The 15,694-nt window shown below is 43.7% G+C and overlaps 1 protein-coding gene across 2 annotated transcripts in view; it reads left to right on the forward strand.

Annotated features, from left to right (window-relative positions):
• The window catches only part of LOC102387017 (MORC family CW-type zinc finger protein 3), a 43,083-nt gene extending 27,424 nt beyond the window's left edge, over positions 1–15,659 (forward strand). The window contains exons 6-9 of one of the 2 annotated variants that reach the window (XM_006025711.3): positions 9,622–9,772; positions 13,845–13,976; positions 14,519–14,638; positions 15,095–15,659. In XM_006025711.3, coding sequence (XP_006025773.1) covers positions 9,622–9,772; positions 13,845–13,976; positions 14,519–14,638; positions 15,095–15,196 — 505 coding nt within the window. In that variant the 3' untranslated portion in view covers positions 15,197–15,659. The other variant, XM_025206539.1, reaches the window with a different exon arrangement.
• Positions 15,660–15,694: the final 35 nt, after the last annotated feature.

Consider the following 15,694-nt stretch of genomic DNA (forward strand, 5'->3'; position numbering starts at 1 on the left):
GGAAAGGGGGATGTAGCAGCGCAGGTAAAAGTGCAGAGGTGCCTGGGGTGTCAGATGTCCGACAGGTCGCTGTGTGCCAGAATTCCACTGTGTATACTGAGTCCATGAGTTTCTGTACCTACTACCGAGGAGGCTGATGAAGTGCAGTTCATGTGCCCAGCTCTGAAAAGTGGTTTGTATATTCAAACAAGCACCTAACCTCATCACCAGAACTGAAACCAACTTCCTACAGCTCAAAACACAAAACCTGCCAACTATCTCCAGTACCCCCACAAACTGCACACCAGAATCTATCAAAGACGACAAAACCCAACTACCTTTTTCCACAAAAAAAAAGAGCAAATATAAAGTCAAAGAAATTAATTGAATAGTAATTGAATAGCTAAGCTAAGATAAGCTAAATCCTACCCAATCCTTTCTAACAACAAAAAGGAGCAGGCAAGTTCAACTACTGAGTAAAGCAAGCAAGCTGAAATGTTTGAGTCTGAGGGTTCCTTTCTCATGCAGTTCCTGAGAGGGAACAAGCTAGGAAAAGGCACATCACGCCTCCAAACAGAGGCTTTTATGCTGTTTTGAGGTCCCTCCCCCCAGACACTGTCATTGGAAAGCCAGCCAGAGAGAAATCCTTCTCACTGGCCACCTATACATGTCAGTCCCCGTCCCGTCCCCCCCACTTTCACTTTCAGCATCCGAAGCATCCAAAGCTTTTCTGAAGTGCTTTGGAAACTCCGAACCACTTCGGACAGCTTAACTGAGCCCACGCTTCACTCCAGGCATGCTGCTTCGGACGCCGAAGCATCCGAAATGGCCCCGGATCGGAAGCATGATCCAAAGCCTCACACAGTCCTACTCACCACTACAGGCAAAGAGCCTGTTTCAGGTTCAGTTTCAGTCTTGTCATTTTCTCAAGGTGTTCACGAAAAGATCAGCTGCCTGCAGTAGCAGTTTGTCAGAACGATTTCTCGTTCTTGAAGTGCCCCCTGTTAGCTGTTTCATTCCTCTTTTATACTCTTTAACTCGGGATCTTCAAAGCATTCTTGTAGCTGTGTCTATTTAGAGAAATTCAGGCAAAAACTAACAGGATGTAAGGCCCATCCCAAAAAGGGTTCTGGGAGGAGGCTAAGCTGGCATCCCGGAGGGTGGGGGTCAGCTTCGCAGAACCCAGGAGCCACGGGATAATGACCTAATGCATCTGCTGTTCTTTGCATAAGATTAGAAAGAGGAACTGCTCTTGCCTGACCCAATGGCTCTGGAAAGAAGAACTTTGAAGTGACAACTTTGCAACATGAAACAATAGCTTTGCTCTAATCCATGAAAGGTAATAAGGCTAGAAGCTACTTTGATTGGAGAACCCAAAGAGATAGGGAGCAGGAGTGAAGGTATAAAAGTCATGAGAAAACTAGGCCCCTGGTGGAATCACTTCGGGGAAGGACAAGGCTAAGGACCTGATAAAGGAGATGTCTCACCACCCTGGACGCAGGGTGGGGTTCCCAAGACAAGTCAGGTAATGACTCGGGACAGGGTGGGGAGTGCCTTTCTTCCAGCCCGATGCGCTAGTGGTTTTGTAAGCCCTTGTATTGAGTTGCTGCTATTAGACCATTTTGCTGTTACTCACAATAAAAGTTATACTTGTTGCTTTGACCCTGGCGTGTGACTTGTGGTTTACTCACCTTCCCCCCTCGGAAGGGAGGGAGCCCTGACAACTAGTGGAGAAAGTGGGCAATTAGAGACCCCCTCCTAGGGGGCAGCCTGGCCAGCTGTGTCTGGGGAGCTGTGGACATGTTCCCACGCCAGAGAAAAACCACAAGTCTTTCCGAACTTAGTAGGATGGTGCACCTGTGGACGTCCTCCAGGGCAAGGGACTTCAGGTCCCTTGCCACAGTTGAAGGAGTTTTTGCTCAGTGTCAGCTGGGAAGGAAGCTGGGAAAAACTGTATTATTGGAAGGAGCCATATCCTTGTGATGGGAGGTGGCGGGAGCTTTGTTGCCTCCAGAGGACTGGACTCCGGAGTCGGGGGGAGAACAACAGGTAGCAGTGGCCAATCTAGTCGGTGGCGAGGAAGGCCAACCCGCTCCGCCCGCTTCAGGAGCAGAGGAGGAGACCGCCCCCCCTGAGAGTAAACCCCCTCCTGCAAAGTTGGAGGTAAGTGCAGTTATGAAGCCTAGGTATCAAGCGAATCAAGAGGGCCCTGGGTTCACCCTACAGGACTGGGAGGTGGTCCCATGGAAACCCGCAGATTTCCAGGTTGAGCTGGTAGCCTGGGTAAAGGACCCAAAAGAGACCTAGGCCTCCTGGGCCAATAGGGTAATGGCCCAGGGACCAGATAAATATTTTACTCCCTGAGAGGCAATAACTGTGTTAACCAAAATCTTCCCAGGGGAAATGGTATAAGTCAGCACCAGCCAGTCAGAAGATAAACGCCAAGGTCTCGGGGTTTTATGCTTACCAGTTAATGGACATTGCACTAGGGACCTTGGAAGCTTGGGAACTGACCAAGGACCGGCACGCTTGAGAGCATAAATGGATAGATTGGCCGGGGGCACTACAGCAGTTAAGTGGAGATGCATTTATCAAGGCGGCCTTGGGAGGGACCTTGGATGTGGACACCCCACAGGTTGTAGTCACTGGGGCCACTTGGGAGAGTACCCTTTGTAAGGGATCTATGGTCCCTTACAGGGTATTCTGCAATGCTATGATGCCTGGATGAATCATCCCCTAGCAGAAATTATAAAAGGACTGAGCACCCTGATTAATTTGATGGGAGCACCCAAAATTGAAACAAGTGGCGGTAGTAAGGGGGTTGCCAACCAATCTGAAGAAAAAGATCCCCCGCCGCCAACTCTGGAAGGAGCTGAGGGAGAGAGGAATCCCCATAGAGCAGACTGATGGAAAGCCCACAAGTGAGTTGTATCGGTTGTGGAAAGGTGACAAAATCAGGGGGATGACTAAAGATTGCTGCACAGTGGTGGCTGTTCCCTCAGCACCTCCAGAAGAGGAGCCCAAGACCATAGTGGGGCTCTACCCCGATCTGAAAAATTTGCACATAGATTAGGGGGGCCCCGGGGAGGGGAAGCAAGGGACACCCCCCTCCTCACTTCCAGTGGGACAAATCCCTGGGGACTCTAGGGGGGGTACCTTTTTGCCCATATTAAGATTGAAGGAGGGGAGGTGGAAGGATGGTTCCTGATGGATACAGGGCCAGAGGTTACGATATTCCAATGGGAACGGGGGGAGCGGTTAAAGGATGGGAAATAAAAGGCATGGTAAAATTAGGCGAGCGGGATGTCCCCACGGTAGTGACTGCTACTCGACTCCGGTTGTGGATATTGGGAACCAATGTTTTGAGTCACTGCATTATAGATGGGCCCCGCCAGAGGGTGATGGCCCTAGAAAAGGAAGCCCCCTTGCCTAGGGACAGACCATGGGTCCGTTCTGAGTGGGATGTGGGATGTACCAAAGAAGAGATACAAATTGAATTAGAAAAAGGAGTGAGACCATGTTTTGTACGTCCCTACCCTTTGACACCTGAGGCTGAAGAGGGTGTAAGTGAAAGGGTTCAGGGACTGCTGCAGGCTGGGGTTATAGAACGCACCATTTCCCAGTGGAACTCCCCTTTATAGCCCATCTGAAAGGCTAGTGGAAAGTGGAGAATGGTAATAGATTACTGGGAGGTAAATAAAAGGACAAAAAAACTGGGCCCAGTGGTCAGCACCCTTCCTGAAATGTGGGATGTGGCTCAAAGGGCAGGCACTTCCCATTTTACGGGATTCCCTGCTGCGTGTTCAGAGCTACGTGGATGACATTTTAATTTGGGCAAACACTCCTGGGGAACGCACTGATATCTCCCACCAGGTACTACAAGCTCTAGGGACGGCAGGGTTTCGGGTAGATAAAAGGAAGTTTTAGTAGTTGCAGCGCTCAATAAGGTACCTGGGTATGCAATTGGATGCCTGAGGCTTGGGAATTCTAGAACAAACTAAAGAAGCATTAGCCCAACTCCCCCCAACCCCGCACTGGGAAAGAACTGCAGTCCCAATTGGGATTGATGGGATGGTGCTGGGCGGCGGTACCTGGCTTCGTGAGCCTGGCATACCCCCTCTATCAGGTGCTAAAGGTCAAGGGTGACCTGTGGGCATGGGGAGAAGAGGAAGAAGGGGTTCACCAAGAAATGCTGCAGGCTATATTAGAGAGCCCACCCCTACTCCCTCCGGACCCCAGCACGCCCAGATATTTGGAGGCAGGGGTCCGGGGGGACATCATCAGTGCGGTGTTATATCAGCGAAGTCGACAAAGGTGGGAGAATTGGGAGTTATTGGGAGCTTGGAGCCGGACACTATCTAATAGGGAAGCCCGCTATCAGCCACTTCAAAAGGAAATGTTAGCAGTGGTTTTTGGACTAGAGAAGAGGTAGAGGTTGGTGGGATATGCCCCCCTAAGGATTCGAGCATGGCCCGGGATATTGACCGCCTTAAGGAAAGGCTCGCCCGCGGGGTCCCCCTACCAAACCCGGTGGGTGAAGTGGCGCCTACAGCTAACTGGGTACCCACATTGGGAGGCAGGGGGAATGTTGAAAAATCCGGTACTCCCTTGGTTAGAGACACCTGCAGAGGGGGAGGCTATAAGCCCAATAACCTCCGCAGAAAGTTTTGACCCTGCGGATCCTCAAGCTCTATTTACCGATGGGGCGGCAGATGGTGTAATGGCAGTATGGGCTTGGGACTGCCCCTTCTCGGGAGAATATGGGAGGGGTGAAATACAAGGGAGCACCCAATTAGCAGAATTGAAGGCTGTAGAAGAAGCAATTGCTTATGGGATTGATAAGGGTTGGACGGAAATAAGAGTGTATACATATAGTTGGGTATGTGCTAAGGGAGCCACCGAATAGATCCCTTATTGGAAAAGGGCTGGATAGCACTTGAAAAGTAGACCTGTTTGGGGAATGGAAATCGGGCAACGTATTTGGGAGATGAGTGGACAAATTGGGGTGGCTATCCAACGTGTGGCTGGACATCAAGGGGGTGGTTCTCCGGAAGCGATTGCAAACTCCAAGGCGGACTCAGTGATGTGGCCTTCCCACATCAACTCTCTGGAGACAGCATGGGCAGCCCATGCATTTGCCCATGAAGGGGGAAAAGGGATGCAGAGGAGACTTTGGCAGGAGGGCTACGGAGGCAGAGGGGAGGTTCGACAGGCCCTGGAGGAATGTCCAGATTGCAGCACTCACCGACGATCCCCATACCCAGGGTGGGCAGGTAGACATTTGAGCCCTAGAGCCAGGAGAGGAGTGGCAAATGGATTTTGTAGGGCCCTTAAAGGCGAGTGAAGGGAAGAGATGTATATTAGTAGCTGTGGGTGTAGCCACAGGCTGGCCAGAAGTATGGCCTACTACGGAGGCCACTGGGGAAACAATGGTTCGAGCCTTGTTAATCAAACTGTTTGTTATTGGTTATCAGAAAGTCACAATTTTGATTTAATTGCCTTTCTGAATAACAGGAGGTTATCAATTTCTACTAAATTGGAGCGTATCAAGAAATTGATTAACAACCAGGAAAAACGGGTTTTGAGGAGTCCTTGGAAGATCGAGAGAACCACTGAGGTGCAAGACAAGAGTAAATCAGGAGGAGACATTGTAGCAAAACCCCCGGTTCTTCTTTTTTTTATTTATTTTAAAATGCATTCCCTCCCCTTCCCCAACCATTTCTGACTTATTCTCTCCCTCTCTATTCCCTATAGATAAGTATAAGTAAGCTAAGATATAGGATAAGCTTTAACATTTTATTTTAGGTAGCAAGTTTTATTTTTCTCTCCCCTCCTTGCAAATAAACGCCCTGCTATTTTGATATAGGTATCCACTGTTTTATAAGTGATCATTATTATGGGGTTTTTTGGGGAGGTTTTTTGTTTTTAACTGCTTTTATATTGTGTGATTACTGTTTTAGGCCTGTATATGTACGTTAGCATAGGTCATGTCAAGTTTCCATCTTGCAATGTCAAGCCTCCATCTTATTCCCATGCCCCGCTGTGTAACCTATGACTCACACCTACCCCTCCTATGTAACTTGGTTCCTGAATGAATGGGGATGAATGAGGGTGCTTGAGAGACAATGGTAGTGGGTCTGAAAATAGCTCCCTCTGAATGACCAAACCATCAACCATACCTGGACCAATGACCCAGCCCTTGGAACCACCTCAGCATTCAAGAAACAAAAGCTGAGGCAACTCACCATTGTGCCAAGCTGCACATGCTCAGTAAGAACACCTGGAGCCCTCTGGAACAGGACTGACATTGCTGGGACAGACCCTCCCATAGGAGATCAGAGGTAGTCTGCCCCATAAAGAGGGGTAGAGAAGACTGACTCCTTAGGACGCCCTCTCCATCTGGACCAGCACCATGCCACACCACCTATCCACCCAGAGGCCCTGCCGGTGACCCCCTCTGGACAACACCCACTGGACAAGGGCCCCTTTCCAGACTGGATAGGTATCTATCACCCCAACCCTCCCTTCAACCAAGGACTTGGACTCTGCTTCTCTTTCCTACTTGGACTCCAACACTTCCACTGAGTCTCTTTCTCCTACTGCCAGTGTGTGTGCGCGCGCGTGTGTGAACCAATAACTTCATGGGGCTGTGTAGCGTGTTGTCTGTTTAATAAACCTGTTATTTGGACCCCTGAGTTGGGTTTGCTCAGCCCTGCTCCAATCTCTGCTCCTCACCCCTCTAACTTCTGTCTCATTTCTCCTCCTCCTGCTTCTGGCTCACTGCCACCTCAAGCACCTGTACTGAGCTCCTCTCTGCCTGCAAACCCCCTGTTTCTTTGCCACTGTCTTATCCCCACTGCCTTTTCCCCAGGTTTCTGCCTCAGTTTCTTTCCTGGCTGTTTCCTCTTTGCCACCACTTATCTCTCCCCCCCCCCAATATCTCAGCTGTCTGCCTCAATTTCCAGCCCCAAGCTCCCAGGTTTCTCTCTCTCTCTTTCCTGGCTGTCTCCTCCTTGCCACCAGAGTGCACCCTGTACCAGTGACCTCAAGTAACCCTGGGGCCAGTTGATCTTAAGTAAACCCAAGCCTCAGTTGTTTAGCCAGCTTCTCTCTAGTCCACCAGTTCTAATCCCAGTTCTGGCAACTTTCACTCCCTACACTTTAACTCTTTCTCTCTCTCTCACCTTCACCTTCCGCTGCATTTTCAAAGCTATTTAGCTATTTCAGTTGTGCACCTAAATAGCTCCAACTATTACCCCTAGTCCCTGTCCCAAATGACTCTATCTAATTTTAGATGCAGTGCAATGAGTAGGAGTATCAAACAATAGTGAGGGTTACAGTATTGGCATTGTGCACTTACTCAATATGAACTTGTGCACATCCTGATGCCTCAATTACAGTTTTTAAATAAATCATTACGTGGGACTCGCATCTCAATCTCAGCATAGGATTATCCACCTTGAACAGCAGAGGCTTCAGTCCTGGTAGAAATATCAGCCATTGCATCAGCCATGCCTAACTCATTTAGACTTGTAACCTGATTGACCTACCCCAGGGGCATGTTCCACAGACAGCATCTTGTTTTTTGAGCTTGAATTATAGCATCTTAGATTCCCTGTGTCCTCTTCATCTGTGTCACTCTGATTTCATATGTCCTGAATGCAGTGTGAGCTAATCTTCAAAAAGGAGCTATTATTATTTTGAATATGATTACTATTCTGTGTGTGTGTGTGTGCGTGTGTGTACACACACACACACACACACACACACACATATATATATATACACACACACACACATCATTGTGTGTATGATAAACACATTAGTGATCTGTGTATGTGTACTGAGTGTGCGGGTATTGACAATTGATTTTTGTCTAATTTTTAGTGTGTAGTGTGTATGTGCTTGAATTGGTGATAGGTATGCATGTGTCTAGGCTGGTTTAAATGAGCATGTGCCTGAGCTGGTAGTGTGTGTATGCACCTAATTCATGTGTGTGTTTGTATATGTGCTATTGTGTCACACCCTCCTGTCTAGCAGCGCAATTTTGAGATCCTGAGAGTTGGCCTGACCCCACAGGTCAACAACATCTATGAAAACCCATATGGAGAATGTCTTTTCCTTCACATAAACACGAGTTAATTGCAAAGATATATTTATGATACTAATTAGTCAAGGATAGACATTTCACACGGTTACATATCACAAACACAGGAGCCTGCTTAAAATCATCATAAATATAGTAAAATACGCTGGAAGTGATGCCTCATTATTTATTTTCAGAAGATCCAGCCACAAACTTACATCCTCTTTCACTATGCAGTCGTCATCAATATTTTGTATTTTAATTTTTGTGAGTAGGCCCAGTTCAGCTTGAGTTTCACAGTCATTAGCTGGCATTTTCTGCGGGGTGCCTTGAGTCTAAAAAGGTTGAGAATAACTGATCTAATCTCTCTACGTATATATTTATATTGAACTTACCAGTTTTATCATATTGCATTTACCTGTATCAAAATAGACATTTAGCTCCTCACCTTCAGGTAAAATAGTATTATTTCCTTTGTCAGCTCATTTATCTTGTCATTCTAATCTAAATCTATACCCTTAATAATTTTGATTTATTTTTCCTCAAACTTATTTGCAACCATCTAACACTGAAGTACCCAACACTAAATGGTTACCTCAGCAGTACAGTATGGGGGAAAACATCTTTATTTCATATAATGTAGTCTCATTACACAATCATATTCAGTTTGTTGCCTACAACCAGTCTTGGGTTCATTCTGTTATTGTTACTTTCAGTTATTTTCCTTACATTAAATATATTATGTTTACTCAAATCCAAGATCTTGGATGGAATGATGAAAATATTCAAGTTAATATTTAATTTCCACTGTGTTGGTTTCCCCCCTACCCCCCATGCAGTCAAAATATAATGAAGTCACTGCTTTCCATAGCAGGTATCTGTGCAGGTTCTTAATTCTTACATCTGGGGTGTGGAAACCATGATGGAAAAATATTTATTTTCTTGAAAAACTTTCTTTAGAAGGTTTTTAATCCCTAGAAATCATTTAAATTATGAAAGACTTTTTATAAAAACTAATCTCTGAGCTAGAGGTGATTTGTTTACATTTTGTATGAGGGTGTTGGCAGTCAACAGCAATGGTGTACATCAGTTAAAGATACAGATGCTGAATAAAAGAGACCTTTTGCAGAGTAGGGAGATAATGAAGGCAAGATTAATGCAGTTATGAATTACAGAGATCGCTTATTGAACTACAAAAAAATCCTTTTTTGTAATATACTTGGAATATAAAAGAGATTTTGTAAAACAAACTTTTGCACTTTAGCATACATGTGTGATCCAGCTCATGTTAAAATTGATGTTTTGTTCACCTCCATGTCAATAAAAATCTGAACTATGAGGAATCTGAACTATGTGGATCCTGTTAGAATCCTGTAAACATCTCGGAGGTGTTATATGAGTAGTGGAGTACTGGTATTGGCTAAATTGATTTGAATTGATATTTTTAAGGAGTTGACAAGTCCCTTTCATCTTTCATACCTCATGATGCTATGCCTTCCCCAGAACCTGTTTTAGGTTATTTTTGTAATTTAGTGTATTTGAACTGTCTTCCTCAGAGATAAAAATGGAAAAACAGAATTTGATTTTGATAAGGATAAATATGACATAAGAATTCCAGAAGACTTAGATGAAGCAACGGGAAAACGAGGGTATAAAAAACAAGAGAGAATGGACCAAAATGTGCCTGAAAGTGACTATTCTCTACGGGTATGTATACGGTCTAATTAATAAATTGATTATAACAGATCTAGAAAGTATAATTCAAAGTTCTCTGTTGTTATTTTGGTTTTAGCTCTGTGTTTTCTATTAGATCTTTAAGGTAACTGCAAAATAAAAAACAGCTTTATTTATGTCACACTGTCCCCCATTTGTTAGTTTATAAGGGTAATCTGCACAAGCTTAAAATAGACTTACTTTGTAATCTAAAACAGGCCTGTCCAACTGGTGAGCTGTGGGTTGCAAGTGATTAACTCATGGCCTGCAGGCTCCCATGCAGACATTGCTGTTGCTGATGCAGCTAGTTTCTGTGGGCTCCTGCTTCCTTCTCCAGCTTTTGCTTCTTGCTCCTTCCCTGTGTAGGAGGACCCACGTGGCAAGGGGAAGGGAAGCAGGGACCCATGTAGCATGCAACCAACAGCCACTCAAATTGGACAGCCCTGATCTAGTGTAAACCATTTTTCAGAGAACTGCAAATCAGAAAGCTATGTTGAGAGTTCAATGAATTGAACTCTCACTGTACTTGAACCGAGGATGTACTTGCCACTGATATTCTATTTTTCAGTCCCTTGTGGATTCGGGTATTACATTTACCATGTGTCAGCACGCATTTCAGTTAATCTGGGGATACTGTGTACTCTTATGTTTGTACATCCAGCATGCTGACATTTGAAATATGTGGGTAGGTAAACTCAGCATTACCCCTGTACCTTGGAAAGTCCTTGTGTTGGGTGAGTTAGTCCATCCAGGGGTTGTTACCAGATGTTCATATGAACAAGTTCCTAACGTAAGGCCATATTCTGGAAATAAATCATGTGTGCTAAAAAAGTAGAATGGAGATTTGGCTATAGAAATTTTTCATCCCACTTTATTCTCCACCAGAATTCTGCAAAGACCATCTGTGACAGGAGTCATGGGAGGGCATTCTGAAGCAAGAGATACTGTGTTCAGGGTTTGGTTGCATTTGTTCTCAACCAGTATTGGGTTTACTGCCGCTGCAGATTGCTTTTGATATGAATAATCCAAAGGAGGAGGGAGAGATGGGAATGACTAGATAGAACAGACCCTGCTTTTGTAACATTGCTCTGTGCCTGTTTCTGGGGCATGGTAGAACTGTTTGTAGTGCTTTAAAGCAAGGTTGCAAAAAATATGGCCCACTGGTTGGATTTGACCCATGATGCTTGTCACCACAGCTGCTGGAACAGCTGCATCCACAGGGTTAACCAGTCACTTACACCTTCTGCGCCCCCCCCCCAGCATTAAATTTGGGGGTTTAGTCGCCGCTGGTGATATAGTGGCCCTGGCAGCCGCAAGGATTAACGCCTCCATTGTTTGCAGGTTGTCCGGCTTAATGGAAGCCTTGCAGTCTAGATCAGGTCTCTTAGGCAAATAAGTTTGACACCCATGCTCTGTAGAATATTTTTTTTAATTCAGTGAGGAGAGACATTGTTTCTGCTAATTACATCTATTACTCTGCCTGTGGGAACTTTCTGCCTTTATTGCTGAAATACCTTCATTTATGGTTTGTGGTTGTACCTTTGTAAGGTTTTTCACAGAAACCTGTAAGGAAGGCTTTCCCTTCTTAGTTAGTTTGCAGTGCAATAAAATAAAATTTTGTAACTATTTTGGCGTCCTCACATGACCAGACTTGAATAAAACATTCCTAAATGTGCAGTTTCTTCTACAGTACTACTCTGTTAGATTTTTTTAGTATCCACACACATCACACTGCCTAATCTGTCTGTGCACCAGGGTTGGAGTGGTCCGGTAGAGCAGGGGTGTCAAACATACAGCCTGCAGGCTAAATCTGGCCTGTGGAGCTGTTAATACTGGTGGGCCAGGTGACCAAAGAGCTACCAGAAGTTGTCGGGTGTGGCCTGCCACAGAATTCAGGGTCCCTGGACTTACGCTGTGTCTTAGAATGAACTGTTGGGTTCAGAAGATGCCCCGCGCTTGAACAAAGGACATACTCACGATTGTTTTCACTCTTGCAAAGATTTATTTAAGCATACTCGCAGAGGCAGGCAGTAAGACAGAGTAGAGAGGATGACCACTTCACATCGGCTCTAGGCAGCAGCCGCTACTCCGCATAGTGCCCCTGGCCCCGGAGTGTCTCGATCCCGGAGATGCGATAGCCTGCTCCGGGCTCTGCACAAGTCAGGATTCTCGCTAGAGTTTGAGGAACTCCCGTAAATTAAGAATGTACAGTTTATATAGTCTGGAGTAAATAACGTTATCTCGAACTAGGATTTGGTTATTTTAAGCTAAGAATTTGCGGATGAGTTACGATCTAACACACCTGGTGTTTACCATATTCCACTGTATTACAACATTCTACTATCTAGGTTCATGGTTCGGTCACTCTCACAAAGCAAAAAGCTACATTTTATAATACCGGCCTACTATGGAGTCAGCATACAAAACTCTTGCTATGAGCATTAAGCAAAGCCCTTACTATTACACGCTGCCACCCAGTCCTGGACCTGTGCTGACTCTGTGCTGCCATTCAAGTGCAGCTACATGCTGCTGCCCAGCCATGAACCTACACTGCCACCCAAATGTGGCCCACCACAGTTAGCTGCTGGCCTTTCCAATCTGCCCCAAAAGGAACCCTGTAGTTTGGATCTAGTCTAGGGCCTGGGGTGAGTTAGACATCCCTGCAGTAGAGGAAATGCACACAAGACTACATCAGCAGTACATGGGATGCACTACTCTGGGATGGTGTGCTGTAGAGAGCTCAGAAGAAACGGGACTGGCTAAATTAATAGTGTTGTTGGGTACTACCCATTCATCAGCATGAGCACTAGTGAATGGTTATAAGAATAATGCTTATACCAGTTTTACTCCCTTGCAAAGGGAAAATATAATTACTGCAATTGCTAATTGAGTATTAACCACATTTTGCCTGTTTACAGTCTTTCTCCCTTACTGTTTACACACTACTGAAAGTTTCAGCATGGCATGCAGCTAGCAGCAACATAAATTGAGTATTAACACAGTTTCGGAGCTTGTTATTTTTGTCAACGCTTAGCTTATTTTTTTCTGAAAAAAGTATTTTGATTATATAACATTGTGATATGAACTAAACATAAATGAATGCAAGCTTACAACCAGTAGTTGTTTTTTTAGGGATTTTAGCCAAGCATATCATCATATGTAGTAAAATGTGTAAAGCAGTAATTACTAGTACCATTGCACAAGAGAAGCTGAGAACTGAATCGTGACATATTTTGAACATTCTCAGCTGTTATCTATATGTTAACAGTAGTATTTGTGTATTGATTTTGGGTACTGTACAATTACGTTGCAACTAAAAATGCTGGAAAAGTTTTCCTGTGTGTTCTTTTAGCAGTTGTTGCTGTTGATCATATTTCAGTGATGTCCTTGCTTAGTCCTTTTAATGTTTTCCCCTGAAGCAGCTTCCTGTTCAGCAAGTGATTTTTGCCATGCAATTGTATGAAAGGAAAAGTTTTCTGTATGGTAGCCAGCAAACTGAAGGTGTCTTCACATTATAACCCAAGTATTGAACTCGTATAAGTCTAGAAAGGTGATGGTTACTAGGTTGGCAAAGCACTTTATTTATGTGGAAAGCAACTCCTTTGCTCAGTGTGATACAAACATGGAAAGCTGTGCATGGCCTTACCTGCATATGAATGCTAATCGCCATTAACCACCCTGGTAATCCACAGTCTATTAAGTTTGCCATAGAAGACCATGTTTCTAGTTTGAAAATGCTAGTCATTGTAGGCCGGGTCTTGCTTCATGGAGGTGGGTTGCTTCTTGATAAATTTGTACCTTCAGGTATCTGTTTATTCTGTCATGCTCAGAGGGAGTTTTTCCCTTTGTTTTGTTTTGCTTTACAATTTATAATATATGTTAAGCTCACACAAGTACAAGTTCATTGTTAATCAAATTGAATTGATAACTATAGGAATGGAAGACTATAATTACAATCAACTTTAAGGAGCATTAATTATGACCTTATTTAAAATTTGTAGGGGGAGGATGTACTATAAACTGTTTTGTATTTTGTTCAGCTTGAATAATAGATTTTTTTTTGCAGGCTTATTGTAGCATTTTGTATCTGAAGCCAAGAATGCAGATTGTTATAAGAGGACAAAAAGTACAAACACAGCTCGTTTCCAAAAGCCTTGCATACATCGAACGTGATATTTATAGACCAAAATTTTTGGGTGTATCCTTTATTGATATGTACATTATTGCACATTTAATGTGGTGACATGATTTTGTTTGAGGAAACAAAGTATTGTAGTTACCCGTATATCATTGTATCAGACAGAGATTGGTGGAAGTATTCCAACATGAGAGTGGTCTAAGGCCCTATTTAGGATGAATAGGGTTCCCATAGACATGTGGGGAGCCTGCTTCAATGCACTGGAACTCCAGCGCGTTGGAGCAGACTCAATCAAGTCTGCTGGAACATGGAAATTGATGCGCTCTGGCAGCCTTCTACACCACATGTATCAGCATCCCCATGCTGAAAAATGGCAGCGGGGTGCTTTGAACTAAAACACATTCAAGGAGCTTTAGTTTAAAGTGCCCCGCTGCCATTTTTCAGCATGGAAACACCGGTACATGTGATGTGCAGGAGCTTTTCATTCATTATTACGGCTCGCTAATTAAAACACTCAGTGCTGCATCCCAAAACGCATGTAAAAATGTCCTTAGTGTTAGTAAATCTGTATTACCATATTTTCCTTAACATTTAAAAATAAGGCTAAAACTGTAAGAATCACCTTTGGATTTAACTGCAGAAATAAAGATCATTATGGAATAATGATGTACCATAGAAACAGACTTATCAAAGCTTATGAAAGAGTTGGCTGTCAATTAAAGGCAAGTACTTACACTTGAAAAATACATTCATGTTTGAATTGAAAAGTAACCTCACTCAAAACGGTGACTATTATGTTGGTGCTATTCTAGTAAATTCCCTGGGTTCTTTTAGTTTCAATTAATATATTTGGAGATGAAAGTTCTACTGTACACTTTATAATATTTATTTCAGAGTTAATGTTAATTTGTAAAGTGTATAGCTGTCATTGCTAGGGCAGGGGAAGGACAGGATAAGTACAAAATAAAAATAATTCCACCGTTTTGTTTTAAGAGGAACCATCTGACAACATTCTGTATATTTGGCACATACTGTTTTCTGATGAAGTTATAGTTTAAATGAACATGTGTGTTAAATCCAAACTGCCAACAGTCTTCCTTGGAAACAGAAAAAAATGCTTCAGTGTAAAAATTATCTCTTTTGTCTCTTCCTCCTTTATTTATGTTTTAATCTTACAGGCAAACAACATGGGTGTTGGTGTAGTTGGAATTATAGAATGTAACTTCCTAAAACCAACACATAATAAACAAGATTTTGATTATACCAATGAATACAGGTAAATATATATTTATCTAGACATCTTAGAAAACAGGTTCAGAATGGGTATATGAAATACCGTTCATAATACATTAACTGTAAAAGATGTTTCTTCTCAATATTATGCAGAAATACTTTGTAATATGATGCCCTGAACTGATCCTAAGAGGATGGTAAGTGACAATTCTTGGTGGCCACAGGGAACAGGAAAAGGAGGAATGGTCATAAATTGCACAAGGGAAACTTAGGTTAGACGTTAGAAAGAACTTCCTCACTTTGAACGTAGTTAAACATTGGAACAAGCTACCTAAAGAGGCTGTGGACTCTTCATCCTTGGAAGTTTAGAAACAGGTTAAATAAACATAAATGTAGGATGTTTTTTAAAAAGGGATGATTGTGCTTTGAGCAAGGGATTGGACTAGATGACCTTCTGAGGTCCCTTCCAACCCTACTTTATATGTTTCTATGGATACTTTGATTTTTATAAAGGCTACTTGATCATTGTATGGTACTAGTCACAA

The sequence above is a fragment of the Alligator sinensis genome, unplaced genomic scaffold, assembly GCF_000455745.1.
Source record: "Alligator sinensis unplaced genomic scaffold, ASM45574v1 scaffold966_1, whole genome shotgun sequence".
NCBI lineage: Eukaryota > Metazoa > Chordata > Crocodylia > Alligatoridae > Alligator > Alligator sinensis.